This window comes from Xenopus tropicalis, chromosome 8, assembly GCF_000004195.4.
Source record: "Xenopus tropicalis strain Nigerian chromosome 8, UCB_Xtro_10.0, whole genome shotgun sequence".
NCBI classification, from domain to species: Eukaryota; Metazoa; Chordata; class Amphibia; order Anura; family Pipidae; genus Xenopus; species Xenopus tropicalis.
Window position 1 is genome coordinate 145,375,847 of NC_030684.2, and position 16,295 is coordinate 145,392,141.

General features: G+C 56.0%; 1 protein-coding gene across 6 annotated transcripts in view; it reads left to right on the forward strand.

Annotated features, from left to right (window-relative positions):
* Positions 1–16,295, forward strand: part of adam15 (ADAM metallopeptidase domain 15) — a 61,892-nt gene that overhangs the window by 28,563 nt on the left and 17,034 nt on the right. For all 6 annotated transcript variants that reach the window (XM_031891367.1, XM_031891362.1, XM_031891365.1 and 3 more), the window contains exons 4-14: positions 1,651–1,729; positions 3,030–3,106; positions 3,276–3,459; positions 3,578–3,643; positions 3,721–3,792; positions 4,832–5,001; positions 5,283–5,367; positions 5,444–5,583; positions 7,743–7,920; positions 9,624–9,716; positions 10,532–10,721. In XM_031891367.1, coding sequence (XP_031747227.1) covers positions 1,651–1,729; positions 3,030–3,106; positions 3,276–3,459; positions 3,578–3,643; positions 3,721–3,792; positions 4,832–5,001; positions 5,283–5,367; positions 5,444–5,583; positions 7,743–7,920; positions 9,624–9,716; positions 10,532–10,721 — 1,334 coding nt within the window. The remainder of the gene's footprint in view (positions 1–1,650; positions 1,730–3,029; positions 3,107–3,275; positions 3,460–3,577; positions 3,644–3,720; positions 3,793–4,831; positions 5,002–5,282; positions 5,368–5,443; positions 5,584–7,742; positions 7,921–9,623; positions 9,717–10,531; positions 10,722–16,295) is intronic.

Consider the following 16,295-nt stretch of genomic DNA (forward strand, 5'->3'; position numbering starts at 1 on the left):
GCTTTGGGGTGGGCCCTAGGCTGCTGCATTATGGGCCATACAGACTGGGGGGGGGGGGCTTGGGGTGGGCCCTAGGCTGCTGCATTATGGGCCATACAGACTGGGGGGGGGGCTTGGGGTGGGCCCTAGGCTGCTGCATTATGGGCCATACAGACTGGGGGGGGGCTTGGGGTGGGCCTTAGGCTGCTGCATTATGGGCCATACAGACTGGGGGGGGGCTTGGGTGGGCTCTAGGGCTGCTGCATTATGGGCCATACAGACTTGGGGGGGGGGGCTTGGGGTGGGCTCTAGGCTGCTGCATTATGGGCCATGCAGACTGGGGGAGAGGGGGCTTGGGGTGGGCCCTAGGCTGCTGCATTATGGGCCATACAGACTTGGGGGGGGGGGCTTGGGGTGGGCTCTAGGCTGCTGCATTATGGGCCATGCAGACTGGGGGGGGGGGCTTGGGGTGGGCCCTAGGCTGCTGCATTATGGGCCATACAGACTGGGGTGGGGCTTGGGGTGGGCTCTAGGCCTGCTGCATTATGGGCCATACAGACTTGGGGGGGGGGGCTTGGGGTGGGCTCTAGGCTGCTGCATTATGGGCCATACAGACTTGGGGGGGGGGGGGCTTGGGGTGGGCTCTAGGCTGCTGCATTATGGGCCATACAGACTGGGGGGGGGGCTTGGGGTGGGCCCTAGGCTGCTGCATTATGGGCCATACAGACTGGGGGGGGGGGCTTGCGGTGGGCTCTAGGCTGCTGCATTATGGGCCATACAGACTGGGGGGGGGGCTTGGGGTGGGCTCTAGGCTGCTGCATTATGGGCCATACAGACTGGGGGGGGGCTTGGGGTGGGCTCTAGGCTGCTGCATTATGGGCCATGCAGACTGGGGGGGGGGGCTTGGGGTGGGCCCTAGGCTGCTGCATTATGGGCCATGCAGACTGGGGGGGGGGGCTTGGGGTGGGCCCTAGGCTGCTGCATTATGGGCCATACAGACTGGGGGGGGCTTGGGGTGGGCCCTAGGCTGCTGCATTATGGGCCATACAGACTGGGGGGGGCTTGGGGTGGGCCCTAGGCTGCTGCATTATGGGCCATACAGACTGGGGGGGGCTTGGGGTGGGCCCTAGGCTGCTGCATTATGGGCCATACAGACTTGGGGGGGGGCAATACAGGATGGGAGGGTGTCACCAAGCAGATCTGCTTTATTTACTCTCCTTATGGAGTTTCCTGCCTGTGGGAAGGGGAAGGGATGGGGCATTAAGGATGTGAGTTGGGAATTCAGCCAGCGAGACCCCCCAGGCTCAGGGGGGGGTGGGATAATCCTATAGATCCCAGGACTGAGCAGCCCATTCCCCTACTGCTCGTACAGTGCATAAAGGGTTACTCAGAATTAATGGGAAGATGAAAGGCACCCTGGGATATGATCATTGTGGGGGTGCTACTGCCATCTGGGGTGCAGTGGGCATTAAGGGGGTTCCCAGAGCAGCAGTGGGGGGGTCACACCAACAATCCTGGGGCAGTAACTTAGTAGCTGAAGTGGAAAGACGCCCCCCAGCGAGGTTAACCCTTTATACTTGTCTATTTCAGCTCTGAACTCTGTGCCATTGCCTTCTTATTAAATGTATTATTAACTGCCCCCAACCACCCACCCCCCCACTCTTTTTTCAGACACCTGGTTCCGGGATCTCACAGACTGATCTACTACCTGCCCAATGGCTCCCGTGTAACCGACCAGGACCCGGGGGTGGTAAGTGTCCCTATGCCGGTACTTACATCCCGGGGGTGGTAAGTGTCCCTATACCAGTACTTACATCCCGGGGTGTAAGTGTCCCTATACCAGTACTTACATCCCGGGGGGGTAAGTGTCCCTATACCAGTACTTACATCCCGGGGGTGGTAAGTGTCCCTATGCCGGTACTTACATCCCGGGGGTGGTAAGTGTCCCTATACCAGTACTTACATCCCGGGGGGGTAAGTGTCCCTATACCAGTACTTACATCCCGGGGGGGTAAGTGTCCCTATACCAGTACTTACATCCCGGGGGGGTAAGTGTCCCTATGCCGGTACTTACATCCCGGGGGTGGTAAGTGTCCCTGTACCAGTACTTACATCCCGGGGGTGGTAAGTGTCCCTATGCCGGTACTTACATCCCGGGGGTGGTAAGTGTCCCTGTACCAGTACTTACATCCCGGGGGTGGTAAGTGTCCCTATGCCGGTACTTACATCCCGGGGGTGGTAAGTGTCCCTGTACCAGTACTTACATCCCGGGGGTGGTAAGTGTCCCTATACCAGTACTTACATCCCGGGGGTGGTAAGTGTCCCTATGCCGGTACTTACATCCCGGGGGGGTAAGTGTCCCTATGCCGGTACTTACATCCCGGGGGTGGTAAGTGTCCCTATGCCGGTACTTACATCCCGGGGGTGGTAAGTGTCCCCTATGCCGGTACTTACATCCCGGGGGGTAAGTGTCCCTATGCCTGGTACTTACATCCCAGGGGGTAGTGTTCCCTATGCCGGTACTTACATCCCAGGGGGGTAAGTGTCCCTATGCCGGTACTTACATCCCAGGGGGGTAAGTGTCCCTATGCCGGTACTTACATCCCAGGGGGGTAAGTGTCCCTATGCCGGTACTTACATCCCAGGGGGGTAAGTGTCCCTATGCCGGTACTTACATCCCGGGGGTGGTAAGTGTCCCTATGCCGGTACTTACATCCCAGGGGGGTAAGTGTCCCTATGCCGGTACTTACATCCCAGGGGGGTAAGTGTCCCTATGCCGGTACTTACATGGAGCCATTAGGATTGATGCAGTGTGCCCCTAATTGGTAGGGCAGGGGGTATTCTGCCATGATCTGGGGGCAGGTATTACTCCCTATATCCATGCCCCAGGTGGTGCCTTATTGCCCTAGTCCTAGGGTTGGATTAGGGAGTCATGTGGGAATTGGGGGGGCTGCAGGTTTATTGCTGAATGGAAGCAAACCCGGGAGGGGGCAATTGGCAGAGAGATTTACCCCTGATGCTCCTGCCCAGCTCTGTGTTTCCTTCCCCAGGCAAACTGTTACTATCAGGGGCAGCTGGAAGGCCAGACGGGACCCTGGAGCAGCCTCAGCTTGTGCTCAGGAATCCGGTATGTGGGGGCAGGAATGGGGCATTGTGGGTAAAGGGCGTGCCCCGTATGATACATGGGATTGGGCACAGACTGGTCCCCTGGTTACTTTTCTCCCATGACCTGTAGGTGTGTGGGTAGCAGCGCCACCTATGGGTGAGAGTCTTACCTTCTCCATGTTATTCTGTAGGGGGATCATCATGACGTCCCCAGAAAGGGGGTTCAGCATCGAGCCGCTCCCCGGAGACCCCTCCCACAAACACATTGTGCGCCTGACCCAGGAGAACCCCAAGAACTCATCATGTGGGAACAGTGAGACCCCCCATCTCCTAACTGGCACCATAGGGACCCAGAGCCGGGAACCTCATCACCGGGTGAGGCGCAACCCCCAAACCATGTAACCCCCCAAGAGCATGGGTATTATTAACTCTTGGGGGGGCTCTCTATGTTCCCTCGCCCCCCCCCCCTTACCTTCAGCTTTTGTCCTTCCAGACAAAGAGGGACGTAGTGACGGAGAGAAAGTTTGTGGAACTGGCAATGGTGGCAGATAACAGGGAGGTGAGTGCTGTGGGCAGTGGGGGGGCTCAGGAGGCGGAGTCACCATTTTCATGAAATAACATTGGGTGTCTCTTTAGTACAAGTTGCTCCACGGAGACATGAAGGGTCTGCACATCCGGATGCTCGAAATCGCTAACAAGGTGGATGCGGTAAGTGGCTGAAATAGTGTCTATAGTATCCAGTAGGGGACAGTAGGGCAAGATGGGGACAGTAGGGCAAGATGGGGACAGTAGGGCAAGATGGAGACAGTAGGGCAAGATGGAGACAGTAGGGCAAGATGGAGACAGCAGGGCAAGATGGAGACAGTAGGGCAAGATGGAGACAGTAGGGCAAGATGGAGACAGTAGGGCAAGATGGAGACAGTAGGGCAAGATGGAGACAGTAGGACAAGATGGAGACAGTAGGGCAAGATGGAGACAGTAGGGCAAGATGGAGACAGTAGGGCAAGATGGAGACAGTAGGACAAGATGGAGACAGTAGGACAAAATGGAGACAGTAGGGCAAGATGGAGACAGTAGGGCAAGATGGAGACAGTAGGACAAAATGGAGACAGTAGGGCAAGATGGAGACAGTAGGGCAAGATGGAGACAGTAGGGCAAGATGGGGATAGTAGGGCAAGATGGGGACAGTAGGGCAAGTTGGGGACAGTAGGGCAAGATGGAGACAGTAGGGCAAAATGGGAACAGTAGGGCAAGATGGAGACAGTAGGGCAAGATGGGGACAGTAGGACAAGATGGGGACAGTAGGGCAAGATGGGGACAGTAGGGCAAGATGGAGACAGTAGGGCAAGATGGAGACAGTAGGACAAGATGGAGACAGTAGGGCAAGATGGAGACAGTAGGACAAGATGGAGACAGTAGGGCAAGATGGGGACAGTAGGGCAAGATGGGGACAGTAGGGCAAGATGGAGACAGTAGGACAAGATGGAGACAGTAGGGCAAGATGGAGACAGTAGGGCAAGATGGATACAGTAGGACAAGATGGAGACAGTAGGACAAGATGGAGACAGTAGGACAAGACGGAGACAGTAGGGCAAGATGGAGACAGTAGGGCAAGATGGAGACAGTAGGGCAAGATGGAGACAGTAGGACAAGATGGAGACAGTAGGGCAAGATGGGGACAGTAGGGCAGTAGGGCAAGATGTTCCCAGAACACTGGTTCTTACTCCTTTTCTCACTGAACCCACAGTTTTACCGACCCCTCAATGTCCGCGTGGCCCTCGTCGCTGTTGAGGTTTGGAACCAGAAGGATCAGATCAATATCAGCACGAACCCTGCGGAGACGCTTTACCGCTTTCTGTCCTGGAGAGAGAGGAGCCTCCTTCCCCTGGTGGCCAATGACAATGCCCAGCTATTAACGTTAGTGGCCCCAGGCATCATGTCTGAGTCTGTATGGGGGGAGGTTTATAGGGCGCTGGGGGTTGCAGGACCCATCCTTCCCATACAGGGGGCGCTAGAGGGACAGTGAGACTGTAGGAGGTGGAACCATAGAGCTGCCCAGGCACAAGATGGCATCCAACCCTACAAGTCACACACTGGCCGACCTGGTTGTATTATGGGGGTGCCATATGCAGGGGTACCTGCGGTTTATGGGGGTCCTGCCTGGTACCCACCTCTCTGACCTCATCCTTTCCTTGCAGGGGCCTCACCTTTAAGAACTCCTCAGTTGGCATGGCAACACTGAACTCCATGTGCAGCAGCGGGGGCTCCGGGGGCGTGAGTATGGTGAGTTCTGAATGGTACTTACGGGGGGGGGGTTAGAGGAGCATTGGGGGTGTCACATTCTCTATAACCCCTGTAGGACCACTCGGTCAGTATCCTGGGCGTGGCCTCCACCCTCGCGCACCAACTGGGGCACAACCTGGGTCTGAGCCATGACACGGACAGGAAGTGCGGCCAACCCAGTAAGGGCAAGAAATGGATCATGGAGCCCTCAGCGGGGTATGTAATCACTCTCTGGGGCAGATACAGGGGTAATTGTGTCTCTCTGGGGCAGGTACAGGGGTAATTGTGTCTCTCTGGGGCAGATACAGGGGTAATTGTGTCTCTCTGGGGCAGGTACAGGGGTAATTGTGTCTCTCTGGGGCAGGTACAGGGTAATTGTGTCTCTCTGGGGCAGGTACAGGGGTAATTGTGTCTCTCTGGGGCAGGTACAGGGGTAATTGTGTCTCTCTGGGGCAGGTACAGGGGTAATTGTGTCTCTCTGGGGCAGGTACATGTGTAATTGTGTCTCTCTGGGGCAGGTACAGGGGTAATTGTGTCTCTCTGGGGCAGGTACATGTGTAATTGTGTCTCTCTGGGGCAGGTACAGGGGTAATTGTGTCTCTGGGGCAGGTACAGGGGTAATTGTGTCTCTCTGGGGCAGGTACAGGGGTAATTGTGTCTCTCTGGGGCAGGTACAGGGGTAATTGTGTCTCTGGGGCAGGTACAGGGGTAATTGTGTCTCTCTGGGGCAGGTACAGGGGTAATTGTGTCTCTCTGGGGCGATACAGGGGTAAATTGTGTCTCTCTTGGGGCAGGTACAGCGGTAATTTGTGTCGCTCTGGGCAAGGTACAGGTGGTTAATTGTGTCTCTCTGGGCAGGTACAGGGGTAATTGTGTCTCTCTGGGGCAGGTACAGGGGTAATTGTGTCTCTCTGGGGCAGGTACATGTGTAATTGTGTCTCTCGGGGCAGGTACAGGGGTAATTTTGTCTCTGGGGCAGGTACAGGGGTAATTGTGTCTCTCTGGGGCAGGTACAGGGGTAATTGTGTTCTCTCTGGGTCAGGTACAGGGGTAATTGTGTCTCTCTGGGGCAGGTACAGCGGGTAATTGTGTCTCTCTGGGGGCGGTACAGGGGTAATTGTGTCCTCTCTGGGGCAGGTACAGGGGTAATTGTGTCTCTGGGGCAGGTACAGGGGTAATTGTGTCTCTCTGGGGCAGGTACAGGGGTAATTGTGTCTCTCTGGGGCAGGTACAGGGGTAATTGTGTCTCTCTGGGGCAGGTACAGGGGTAATTGTGTCTCTCTGGGGCAGGTACAGGGGCAATTGTGTCTCTCTGGGGGCAGGTACAGGGGTAATTGTGTCTCTCTGGGGCAGGTACAGGGGTAATTGTGTCTCTCTGGGGCAGGTACAGGGGCAATTGTGTCTCTCTGGGGCAGGTACAGGGGTAATTGTGTCTCTCTGGGGCAGGTACAGGGGTAATTGTGTCTCCTTGGGGGAGGTACAGGGTAATTGTGTCTCTCGGGGCAGGTACAGGGGTAATTGTGTCTCTCTGGGGCAGGTACAGGGGTAATTGTGTGTCTCTGGGGCAGGTACAGGGGCAATTGTGTCTCTCTGGGGCAGGTACAGGGGTAATTGTGTCTCTCTGGGGCAGGTACAGGGGTAATTGTGTCTCTCTGGGGCGGGTACAGGGGTAATTGTGTCTCTCTGGGGGAGGGTACAGGGGTAATTGTGTGTCTCTGGGCAGGTACAGGGGTAATTGTGTCTCTCTGGGGCAGGTACAGGGGTAATTGTGTCTCTCTGGGGCAGGTACAGGGGTAATTGTGTCTCTCTGGGGCAGGTACAGGGGTAATTGTTTCTCTCTGGGGCAGGTACAGGGGTAATTGTGTCTCTCTGGGGCAGGTACAGGGGTAATTGTGTCTCTCTGGGGCAGGTACAGCGGGTAATTGTGTCTCTCTGGGGCAGGTACAGGGGTAATTGTGTCTCTCTGGGGCAGGTACAGGGGTAATTGTGTCTCTCTGGGGCAGGTACAGGGGTAATTGTGTCTCTCTGGGGCAGGTACAGGGGTAATTGTGTCTCTCTGGGGCAGGTACAGGGGTAATTGTGTCTCTCTGGGGCAGGTACAGGGGTAATTGTGTCTCTCTGGGGCAGGTACAGGGGTAATTGTGTCTCTCTGGGGCAGGTACAGGGGTAATTGTGTCTCTCTGGGGCAGGTACAGGGGTAATTGTGTCTCTCTGGGGCAGGTACAGGGGTAATTGTGTCTCTCTGGGGCAGGTACAGGGGCAATTGTGTCTCTCTGGGGCAGGTACAGGGGTAATTGTGTCTCTCTGGGGCAGGTACAGGGGTAATTGTGTCTCTCTGGGGCAGGTACAGGGGTAATTGTGTCTCTCTGGGGCAGGTTCTTGCCGGGCCTGGAGTTCAGTAACTGCAGTCTCGCTGACCTGGAGTTCAGTCTGCGCCGTGGGGGGGGAATGTGTCTGTTCAACGTCCCCCCCCCCAAGAGACTGTTTGGGGAGCCCCAGTGCGGCAACTTTCTGGTGGAGGAGGGGGAGCAGTGTGACTGCGGTCTCACTCAGGTACGGTCTCATTGTCTGTCTCTTCCTCTATGTGTTTGTCACTCTGTCTCTCTGTGTGTGTGACTGTCTCTGTGTGTGTGACTGTCTCTGTGTGTGTGACTGTCTCTCTGTGTGTGTGACTGTCTCTGTGTGTGTGACTGTCTCTCTGTGTGTGTGACTGTCTCTGTGTGTGTGACTGTCTCTCTGTGTGTGACTGTCTCTCTGTGTGTGTGACTGTCTCTGTGTGTGTGTGACTGTCTCTGTGTGTGTGACTGTCTCTCTGTGTGTGTGACTGTCTCTCTGTGTGTGACTGTCTCTCTGTGTGTGTGACTGTCTCTCTGTGTGTGACTGTCTCTGTGTGTGTGACTGTCTCTCTGTGTGTGTGACTGTCTCTCTGTGTGTGTGACTGTCTCTCTGTGTGTGACTGTCTCTCTGTGTGTGTGACTGTCTCTGTGTGTGACTGTCTCTGTGTGTGTGACTGTCTCTGTGTGTGACTGTCTCTGTGTGTGTGACTGTCTCTCTGTGTGTGTGACTGTCTCTGTGTGTGTGACTGTCTCTCTGTGTGTGTGACTGTCTCTCTGTGTGTGACTGTCTCTCTGTGTGTGTGACTGTCTCTGTGTGTGTGACTGTCTCTGTGTGTGTGTGACTGTCTCTGTGTGTGTGACTGTCTCTCTGTGTGTGTGACTGTCTCTGTGTGTGTGACTGCTCTCTGTGTGTGTGACTGTCTCTGTGTGTGTGTGACTGTCTCTGTGTGTGTGACTGTCTCTCTGTGTGTGTGACTGTCTCTGTGTGTGTGACTGTCTCTGTGTGTGTGACTGTCTCTCTGTGTGTGACTGTCTCTCTGTGTGTGACTGTCTCTCTGTGTGTGACTGTCTCTCTGTGTGTGACTGTCTCTCTGTGTGTGACTGTCTCTGTGTGTGACTGTCTCTGTGTGTGACTGTCTCTGTGTGTGTGACTGTCTCTGTGTGTGTGACTGGCTCTCTCTGTGTGTGACTGTGTCTCTGTGTGTGTGACTGTCTCTTGTGTGTGACTGTCTCTCTGTGTGTGTGACTGTCTCTGTGTGTGTGACTGTCTCTGTGTGTGTGACTGTTCTCTCTGTGTGTGTGACTGTCTCTGTGTGTGTGTGACTGTCTCTCTGTGTGTGTGACTGTCTCTGTGTGTGTGACTGTCTCTCTGTGTGTGTGACTGTCTCTCTCTGTGTGTGACTGTCTCTCTGTGTGTGTGACTGTCTCTGTGTGTGTGAACTGTCTCTGGTGTGTGTGTGACTGTCTCTGTGTGTGTGACTGTCTCTCTGTGTGTGTGACTGTCTCTGTGTGTGTGACTGTCTCTGTGTGTGTGACTATCTCTCTGTGTGTGACTGTCTCTCTGTGTGTGACTGTCTCTCTGTGTGTGACTGTCTCTCTGTGTGTGACTGTCTCTGTGTGTGACTGTCTCTGTGTGTGTGACTGTCTCTGTGTGTGTGACTGTCTCTCTGTGTGTGACTGTGTCTCTGTGTGTGTGACTGTCTCTGTGTGTGTGACTGTCTCTCTGTGTGTGTGACTGTCTCTGTGTGTGTGACTGTCTCTGTGTGTGTGACTGTCTCTCTGTGTGTGTGACTGTCTCTGTGTGTGTGACTGTCTCTCTGTGTGTGTGACTGTCTCTGTGTGTGTGACTGTCTCTCTGTGTGTGTGACTGTCTCTCTGTGTGTGTGACTGTCTCTCTGTGTGTCTCTTTCCCCCCTGTAGGACTGCAGGGACCCGTGCTGTGATGCCAGTCTGTGCCAGCTGCGAAGTGGGGCTCAGTGCTCATCGGGCGACCAATGCTGTGAGGGGTGTAAGGTCAGTTAAATGTTTGGGGCGGGGCCATGGCAGGGGTATAAGGGCAGTGAGATATGTGGGGGCGGGGCCATGGCAGGGGTATAAGGGCAGTGAGATATGTGGGGGAGGGGCCATGGCAGGGGTATAAGGGCAGTGAGATATGTGGGGCGGGCCATGGCAGGGGTATAAGGGCAGTGAGATATGTGGGGAGGGGCCATGGCAGGGGATATAAGGGCAGTTAGATATGTGGAGGAGGGGCCATGGCAGGGGTATAAGGGCAGTTAGATATGTGGAGGAGGGGCCATGGCAGGGGTATAAGGGCAGTGAGATATGTGGGGGAGGGGCCATGGCAGGGGTGTAGGGGCAGTTAGATATGTGGGGGAGGGGCCATGGCAGGGGTATAAGGGCAGTTAGATATGTGGGGGAGGGGCCATGGCAGGGGTGTAGGGGCAGTTAGATATGTGGGGTGGGGGCCCATGGCAGGGTATAAGGGCAGTTAGATATGTGGGGGAGGGGCTATGTCAGGGGTGTTAGGGCAGTTAGATATGTGGGGGAGGGGCTATGGCAGGGGGGTAGGGGCAGTTAGATATGTGGAGGGTATGCAGGGGGGTAGGGGCAGTTAGATATGCGGGGGAGGGGCTATGGCAGGGGGGTAGGGGCAGTTAGATATGCGGGGGAGGGGCTATGGCAGGGGGGTAGGGGCAGTTAGATATGCAGGGGAGGGGCTATGGCAGGGGGGTAGGGGCAGTTAGATATGCGGGGGAGGGGCTATGGCAGGGGGGTAGGGGCAGTTAGATATTGAGGTCCCCGCCCTTATTTGCTCTCTATTCTCACAGCTGAAGGTGTCGGGGTGGATGTGCCGGGAGCCCCTGGGGGCGTGTGACCTACCCGAATACTGTAACGGGGAGTCACCCCATTGCCCCCCAAATGTGTATCTGCAGAATGGGGAGACATGTGACCAAGGCTACTGCTACCGAGGGGAGTGTCGGACACTAAGAGCCCAGTGCCTGGATGTGTGGGGCCCCGGTAAGGCTGGGGGGCCACAGGGACATTAATAGGGGACAGTGCCAGTGGCACACACAGGGGGCGGAGTCAATAAAGACAGGAAGGTGGAGCTATTGATAAACAGCAGAATGTGGGTATGGGGAGGCGGAGTCACAATTACACACAGGGAGGAAAGGCGCGAAATATCCATGGAGCTGAGATCCCTGATATGTGATTGGCCCTGACCGTAAATATCATTCATTTAGTAACATTATATGCTTTCCTTGGGGCTACAGTGCCACCTACAGGGCATTAGCGAGTAGAGGGAGTTGGGGGGTTATTCCCCGTGTCACAGTGCCACCTACAGGGCATTAGCGAGTAGAGCCAGTTGGGGGGTTATTCCCCGTGTCACAGTGCCACCTACAGGGCATTAGCGAGTAGAGGGAGTTGGGGGCTTATTCCCCGTGTCACAGTGCCACCTACAGGGAATTAGCGAGTAGAGCGAGTTGGGGGGGTTATTCCCCGTGTCACAGTGCCACCTACAGGGCATTAGCGAGTAGAGGGAGTTGGGGGGTTATTCCCCGTGTCACAGTGCCACCTACAGGGCATTAGCGAGTAGAGCCAGTTTGGGGGGGTTATTCCCCGTGTCACAGTGCCACCTACAGGGCATTAGCGAGTAGAGCGAGTTGGGGGGTTATTCCCCGTGTCACAGTGCCACCTACAGGGCATTAGCGAGTAGAGGGAGTTGGGGGGTTATTCCCTGTGTCACAGTGCCACCTACAGGGCATTAGCGAGTGAGGGAGTTGGGGGTTATTCCCCGTGTCACAGTGCCACCTACAGGGCATTAGCGAGTAGAGCGAGTTGGGGGTTATTCCCTGTGTCACAGTGCCACCTACAGGGAATTAGCGAGTAGAGCGAGTTTGGGGGGGTTATTCCCCGTGTCACAGTGCCACCTACAGGGCATTAGCGAGTAGAGGAGTTTGGGGGGTTATTCCCCGTGTCACAGTGCCACCTACAGGGCATTAGCGAGTAGAGCCAGTTGGGGGGTTATTCCCCGTGTCACAGTGCCACCTACAGGGAATTAGCGAGTAGAGCGAGTTGGGGGGTTATTCCCCGTGTCACAGTGCCACCTACAGGGCATTAGCGAGTAGAGCGAGTGGGGGGTTTTTCCCCGTGTCACAGTTGCCACCTACAGGGCATTAGCGAGTAGAGCGAGTTGGGGGGTTATTCCCCGTGTCACAGTGCCACCTACAGGGAATTAGCGAGTAGAGGGAGTTGGGGGGTTGATTCCTGTGTCACAGTGCCACCTACAGGGCATTAGCGAGTAGAGCGAGTTGGGGGGTTATTCCCCATGTCACAGTGCCACCTACAGGGCATTAGCGAGTAGAGGGAGTTGGGGGGTTATTCCTGCTGTCACAGTGCCACCTACAGGGCATTAGCGAGTAGAGGGAGTTTGGGGTTATTCCCCGTGTCACAGTGCCACCTACAGGGCATTAGCGAGTAGAGCGAGTTGGGGGGTTATTCCCCGTGTCACAGTGCCACCTACAGGGCATTAGCGAGTAGAGCGAGGTTGCGGGGGTTATTCCCTGGGTCACAGTGCCACCTACAGGGCATTAGCGAGTAGAGGGAGTTGGGGGGTTATTCCCGTGTCACAGTGCCACCTACAGGGCATTAGCGAGTAGAGCGAGTTGGGGGGTTATTCCCCGTGTCACAGTGCCACCTACAGGGCATTAGCGAGTAGAGCGAGTTGGGGGGTTATTTCCCCCGTGTCACAGTGCCACCTACAGGGCATTAGCGAGTAGAGCGAGTTGGGGGGGATTCCCGTGTCACAGTGCCACCTACAGGGCATTAGCGAGTAGAGCGAGTTGGGGGGTTATTCCCCGTGTCACAGTGCCACCTACAGGGCATTAGCGAGTAGAGCGAGTTGGGGGGGTTTATTCCCCGTGTCACAGTGCCACCTACAGGGCATTAGCGAGTAGAGGGAGTTGGGGGGTTATTCCCCGTGTCACAGTGCCACCTACAGGGCATTAGCGAGTAGAGGGAGCTGGGGGGTTATTCCCTGTGTCACAGTGCCACCTACAGGGCATTAGCGAGTACGAGTGAGTTGAGGGTTATTCCCCGTGTCACAGTGCCACCTACAGGGCATTAGCGAGTAAAGCGAGTTGGGGGGTTATTCCCCGTGTCACAGTGCCACCTACAGGGAATTAGCGAGTAGAGCGAGTTGGGGGGGTTATTCCCCCGTGTCACAGTGCCACCTACAGGGCATTAGCGAGTAGAGCGAGTTGGGGGTTATTCCCCGTGTCACAGCTCCACCTACAGGGCATTAGCGAGTAGAGCGAGGTTGGGGGTTATTCCCTGTGTCACAGTGCCACCTACAGGGCATTAGCGAGTAGAGCGAGTTGGGGGTTATTCCCCGTGTCACAGTGCCACCTACAGGGCATTAGCGAGTAGAGGGAGTTGGGGCGGGGTTATTCCCGTTGTCACAGTGCCACCTACAGGGCATTAGCGAGTAGAGGGAGTTGGGGGGTTATTCCCCGTGTCACAGTGCCACCTACAGGGCATTAGCGAGTAGAGGAGTTGGGGGGTTATTCCCCGTGTCACAGTGCCACCTACAGGGCATTAGCGAGTAGAGCGAGTTGGGGGGTTATTCCCCGTGTCACAGTGCCACCTACAGGGCATTAGCGAGTAGAGGGAGTTGGGCGGTTATTCCCCGTGTCACAGTGCCACCTACAGCGGAATTAGCGAGTAGAGCGAGTGGGTATTCCCTTGCTCGACAGTGTAGCGAGTAGAGCGAGTTGGGGGGTTATTCCCCGTGTCACAGTGCCACCTACAGGGGCATTAGCGAGTAGAGGGAGTTGGGGGGTTATTCCCTGTGTCACAGTGCCACCTACAGGGCATTAGCGAGTAGAGTGAGTTGGGGGGGTTATTCCCTGTGTCACAGTGCCACCTACAGGGCATTAGCGAGTAGAGCGAGTTGGGGGGTTATTCCCGTGTCACAGTGCCACCTACAGGTGCATTAGCGAGTAGAGTTGGGGGTTATTCCCTGTGTCACAGTGCCACCTACAGGGCATTAGCGAGTAGAGCGAGTGGGGGTTATTCCCCGTGTCACAGTGCCACCTACAGGGCATTAGCGAGTAGAGCGAGTTGTGGGGTTATTCCCCGTGTCACAGTGCCACCTACAGGGCATTAGCGAGTAGAGCGAGTTGGGGTATTCCCCGTGTCACAGTGCCACCTACAGGGCATTAGCGAGGTAGAGCGAGTTGGGGGGTTATTCCCCGTGTCACAGTGCCACCTACAGGGAATTAGCGAGTAGAGGGAGTTGGGGGGTTATTCCCCGTGTCACAGTGCCACCTACAGGGAATTAGCGAGTAGAGTAGTTGGTTCCCCGTGTCACAGTGCCACCTACGGGCATTAGCGAGTAGAGGGAGTTTGGGGGTTATTCCCCGTGTCACAGTGCCACCTACAGGATTAGCGAGTAGAGGGAGTTGGGGGGTTATTCCCCGTGTCACAGTGCCACCTACAGGGAATTAGCGAGTAGAGGAGTTGGGGGTTTTCCCCGTGTCACAGTGCCACCTACAGGGAATTAGCGAGTAGAGGGAGTTGGGGGGTTATTCCCTGTGTCACAGTGCCACCTACAGGGAATTAGCGAGTAGAGGGAGTTGGGGGTTATTCCCCGTGTCACAGTGCCACCTACAGGGCATTAGCGAGTAGAGGGAGTTGGGGGTTATTCCCCGTGTCACAGTGCCACCTACAGGGCATTAGCGAGATTGAGAGATGATTTGGGGGGTTATTCCCCGTGTCACAGTGCCACCTACAGGGCATTAGCGAGTAGACGGAGTTGGGTTATTCCCCGTGTCACAGTGCCACCTACAGGGCATTAGCGAGTAGAGGGAGTTGGGGGGTTATTCCCCGTGTCACGATCCAGTGCCACCTACAGGGCATTAGCGAGTAGAGGGAGTGGGGGGTTATTCCCGTGTCACAGTGCCACCTACAGGGCATTAGCGAGTAGAGGGAGTTGGGGGGTTATTCCCTGTGTCACAGTGCCACCTACAGGGCATTAGCGAGTAGAGGGAGTTGGGGGTTATTTCCCCGTGTCACAGTGCCACCTACAGGGCATTAGCGAGTAGAGGGAGTTGGGGGGTTATGTCCCGTGCCACAGTGCCACCTACAGCAGGCATTAGCGAGTAGAGCGAGTTGGGGGGTTATCCCCGTGTCACAGTGCCACCTACAGGGCATTAGCGAGATGTGGCTTAGAGGGAGTTGGGGGGTTATTCCCCGTGTCACAGTGCCACCTACAGGGCATTAGCGAGTAGAGGATGTGGGGTTATTCCCCGTGTCACAGTGCCACCTACAGGGCATTAGCGAGTAGAGCGAGTTGGGGGGTTATTCCCTGTGTCACAGTGCCACCTACAGGGCATTAGCGAGTATATGGATGGGGTGGGGGGGATTCCCTGTGTCACAGTGCCACCTACAGGGCATTAGCGAGTAGAGGGAGTTGGTATTCCCCGTGTCACAGTGCCACCTACAGGGCATTAGCGAGTAGAGGGCTTTCCCCGTGTCACAGTGCCACCAGCAGGGCTGGGAGTATCTGATGGGGGTTATTCCCCGTGTCACAGTGCCACCTACAGGGCATTAGCGAGTAGAGGGAGTTGGGGGGGTTATTCCCCGTGTCACAGTGCCACCTACAGGGCATTAGCGAGTAGAGGGAGTTGGGGGGTTATTCCCCGTGTCACAGTGCCACCTACAGGGCATTAGCGAGTAGAGGTAGGGGGGTTATTCCCCGTGTCACAGTGCCACCTACAGGGCATTAGCGAGTAGAGCAAGTTGGGGGGTTATTCCCCGTGTCACAGTGCCACCTACAGGGCATTAGCGAGTAGAGCGAGTTGGGGGGTTATTCCCCGTGTCACAGTGCCACCTACAGGGCATTAGCGAGTAGAGGGAGTTGGGGGTTATTCCCCGTGTCACAGTGCCACCTACAGGGCATTAGCGAGTAGAGGGATGGGGGTTATTCCCCGTGTCACAGTGCCACCTACAGGGCATTAGCGAGTAGAGGGAGTTGGGGGGTTATTCCCTGGGTCACAGTGCCACCTACAGGGCATTAGCGAGTAGAGGGAGTTGGGGTATTTTCCCCGTGTCACAGTGCCACCTACAGGGCATTAGCGAGTAGGAGGAGTTGGGGGGTTATTCCCCGTGTCACAGTGCCACCTACAGGGCATTAGCGAGTAGAGCGAGTTGGGGGCATTAGCGAGTGCCACTACAGGGCTTTAGAGGAGTTGGGGGGTTATTCCCCGTGTCACAGTGCCACCTACAGGGCATTAGCGAGTAGAGGAGTTGGGGGGTTATTCCCGTGTCACAGTGCCACCTACAGGGCATTAGCGAGTAGAGGGAGTTGGGGGGTTATTCCCTGTGTCACAGTGCCACCTACAGGGCATTAGCGAGTAGAGGGAGTTGGGGGGTTATTCCCCGTGTCACAGTGCCACCTACAGGGCATTAGCGAGTAGAGCGAGTTGGGGGGTTATTCCCCGTGTCACAGTGCCACCTACAGGGCATTAGCGAGTAGAGGGAGTTGGGGGGGTTATTCCCTGTGTCACAGTGCCACCTACAGGGCATTAGCGA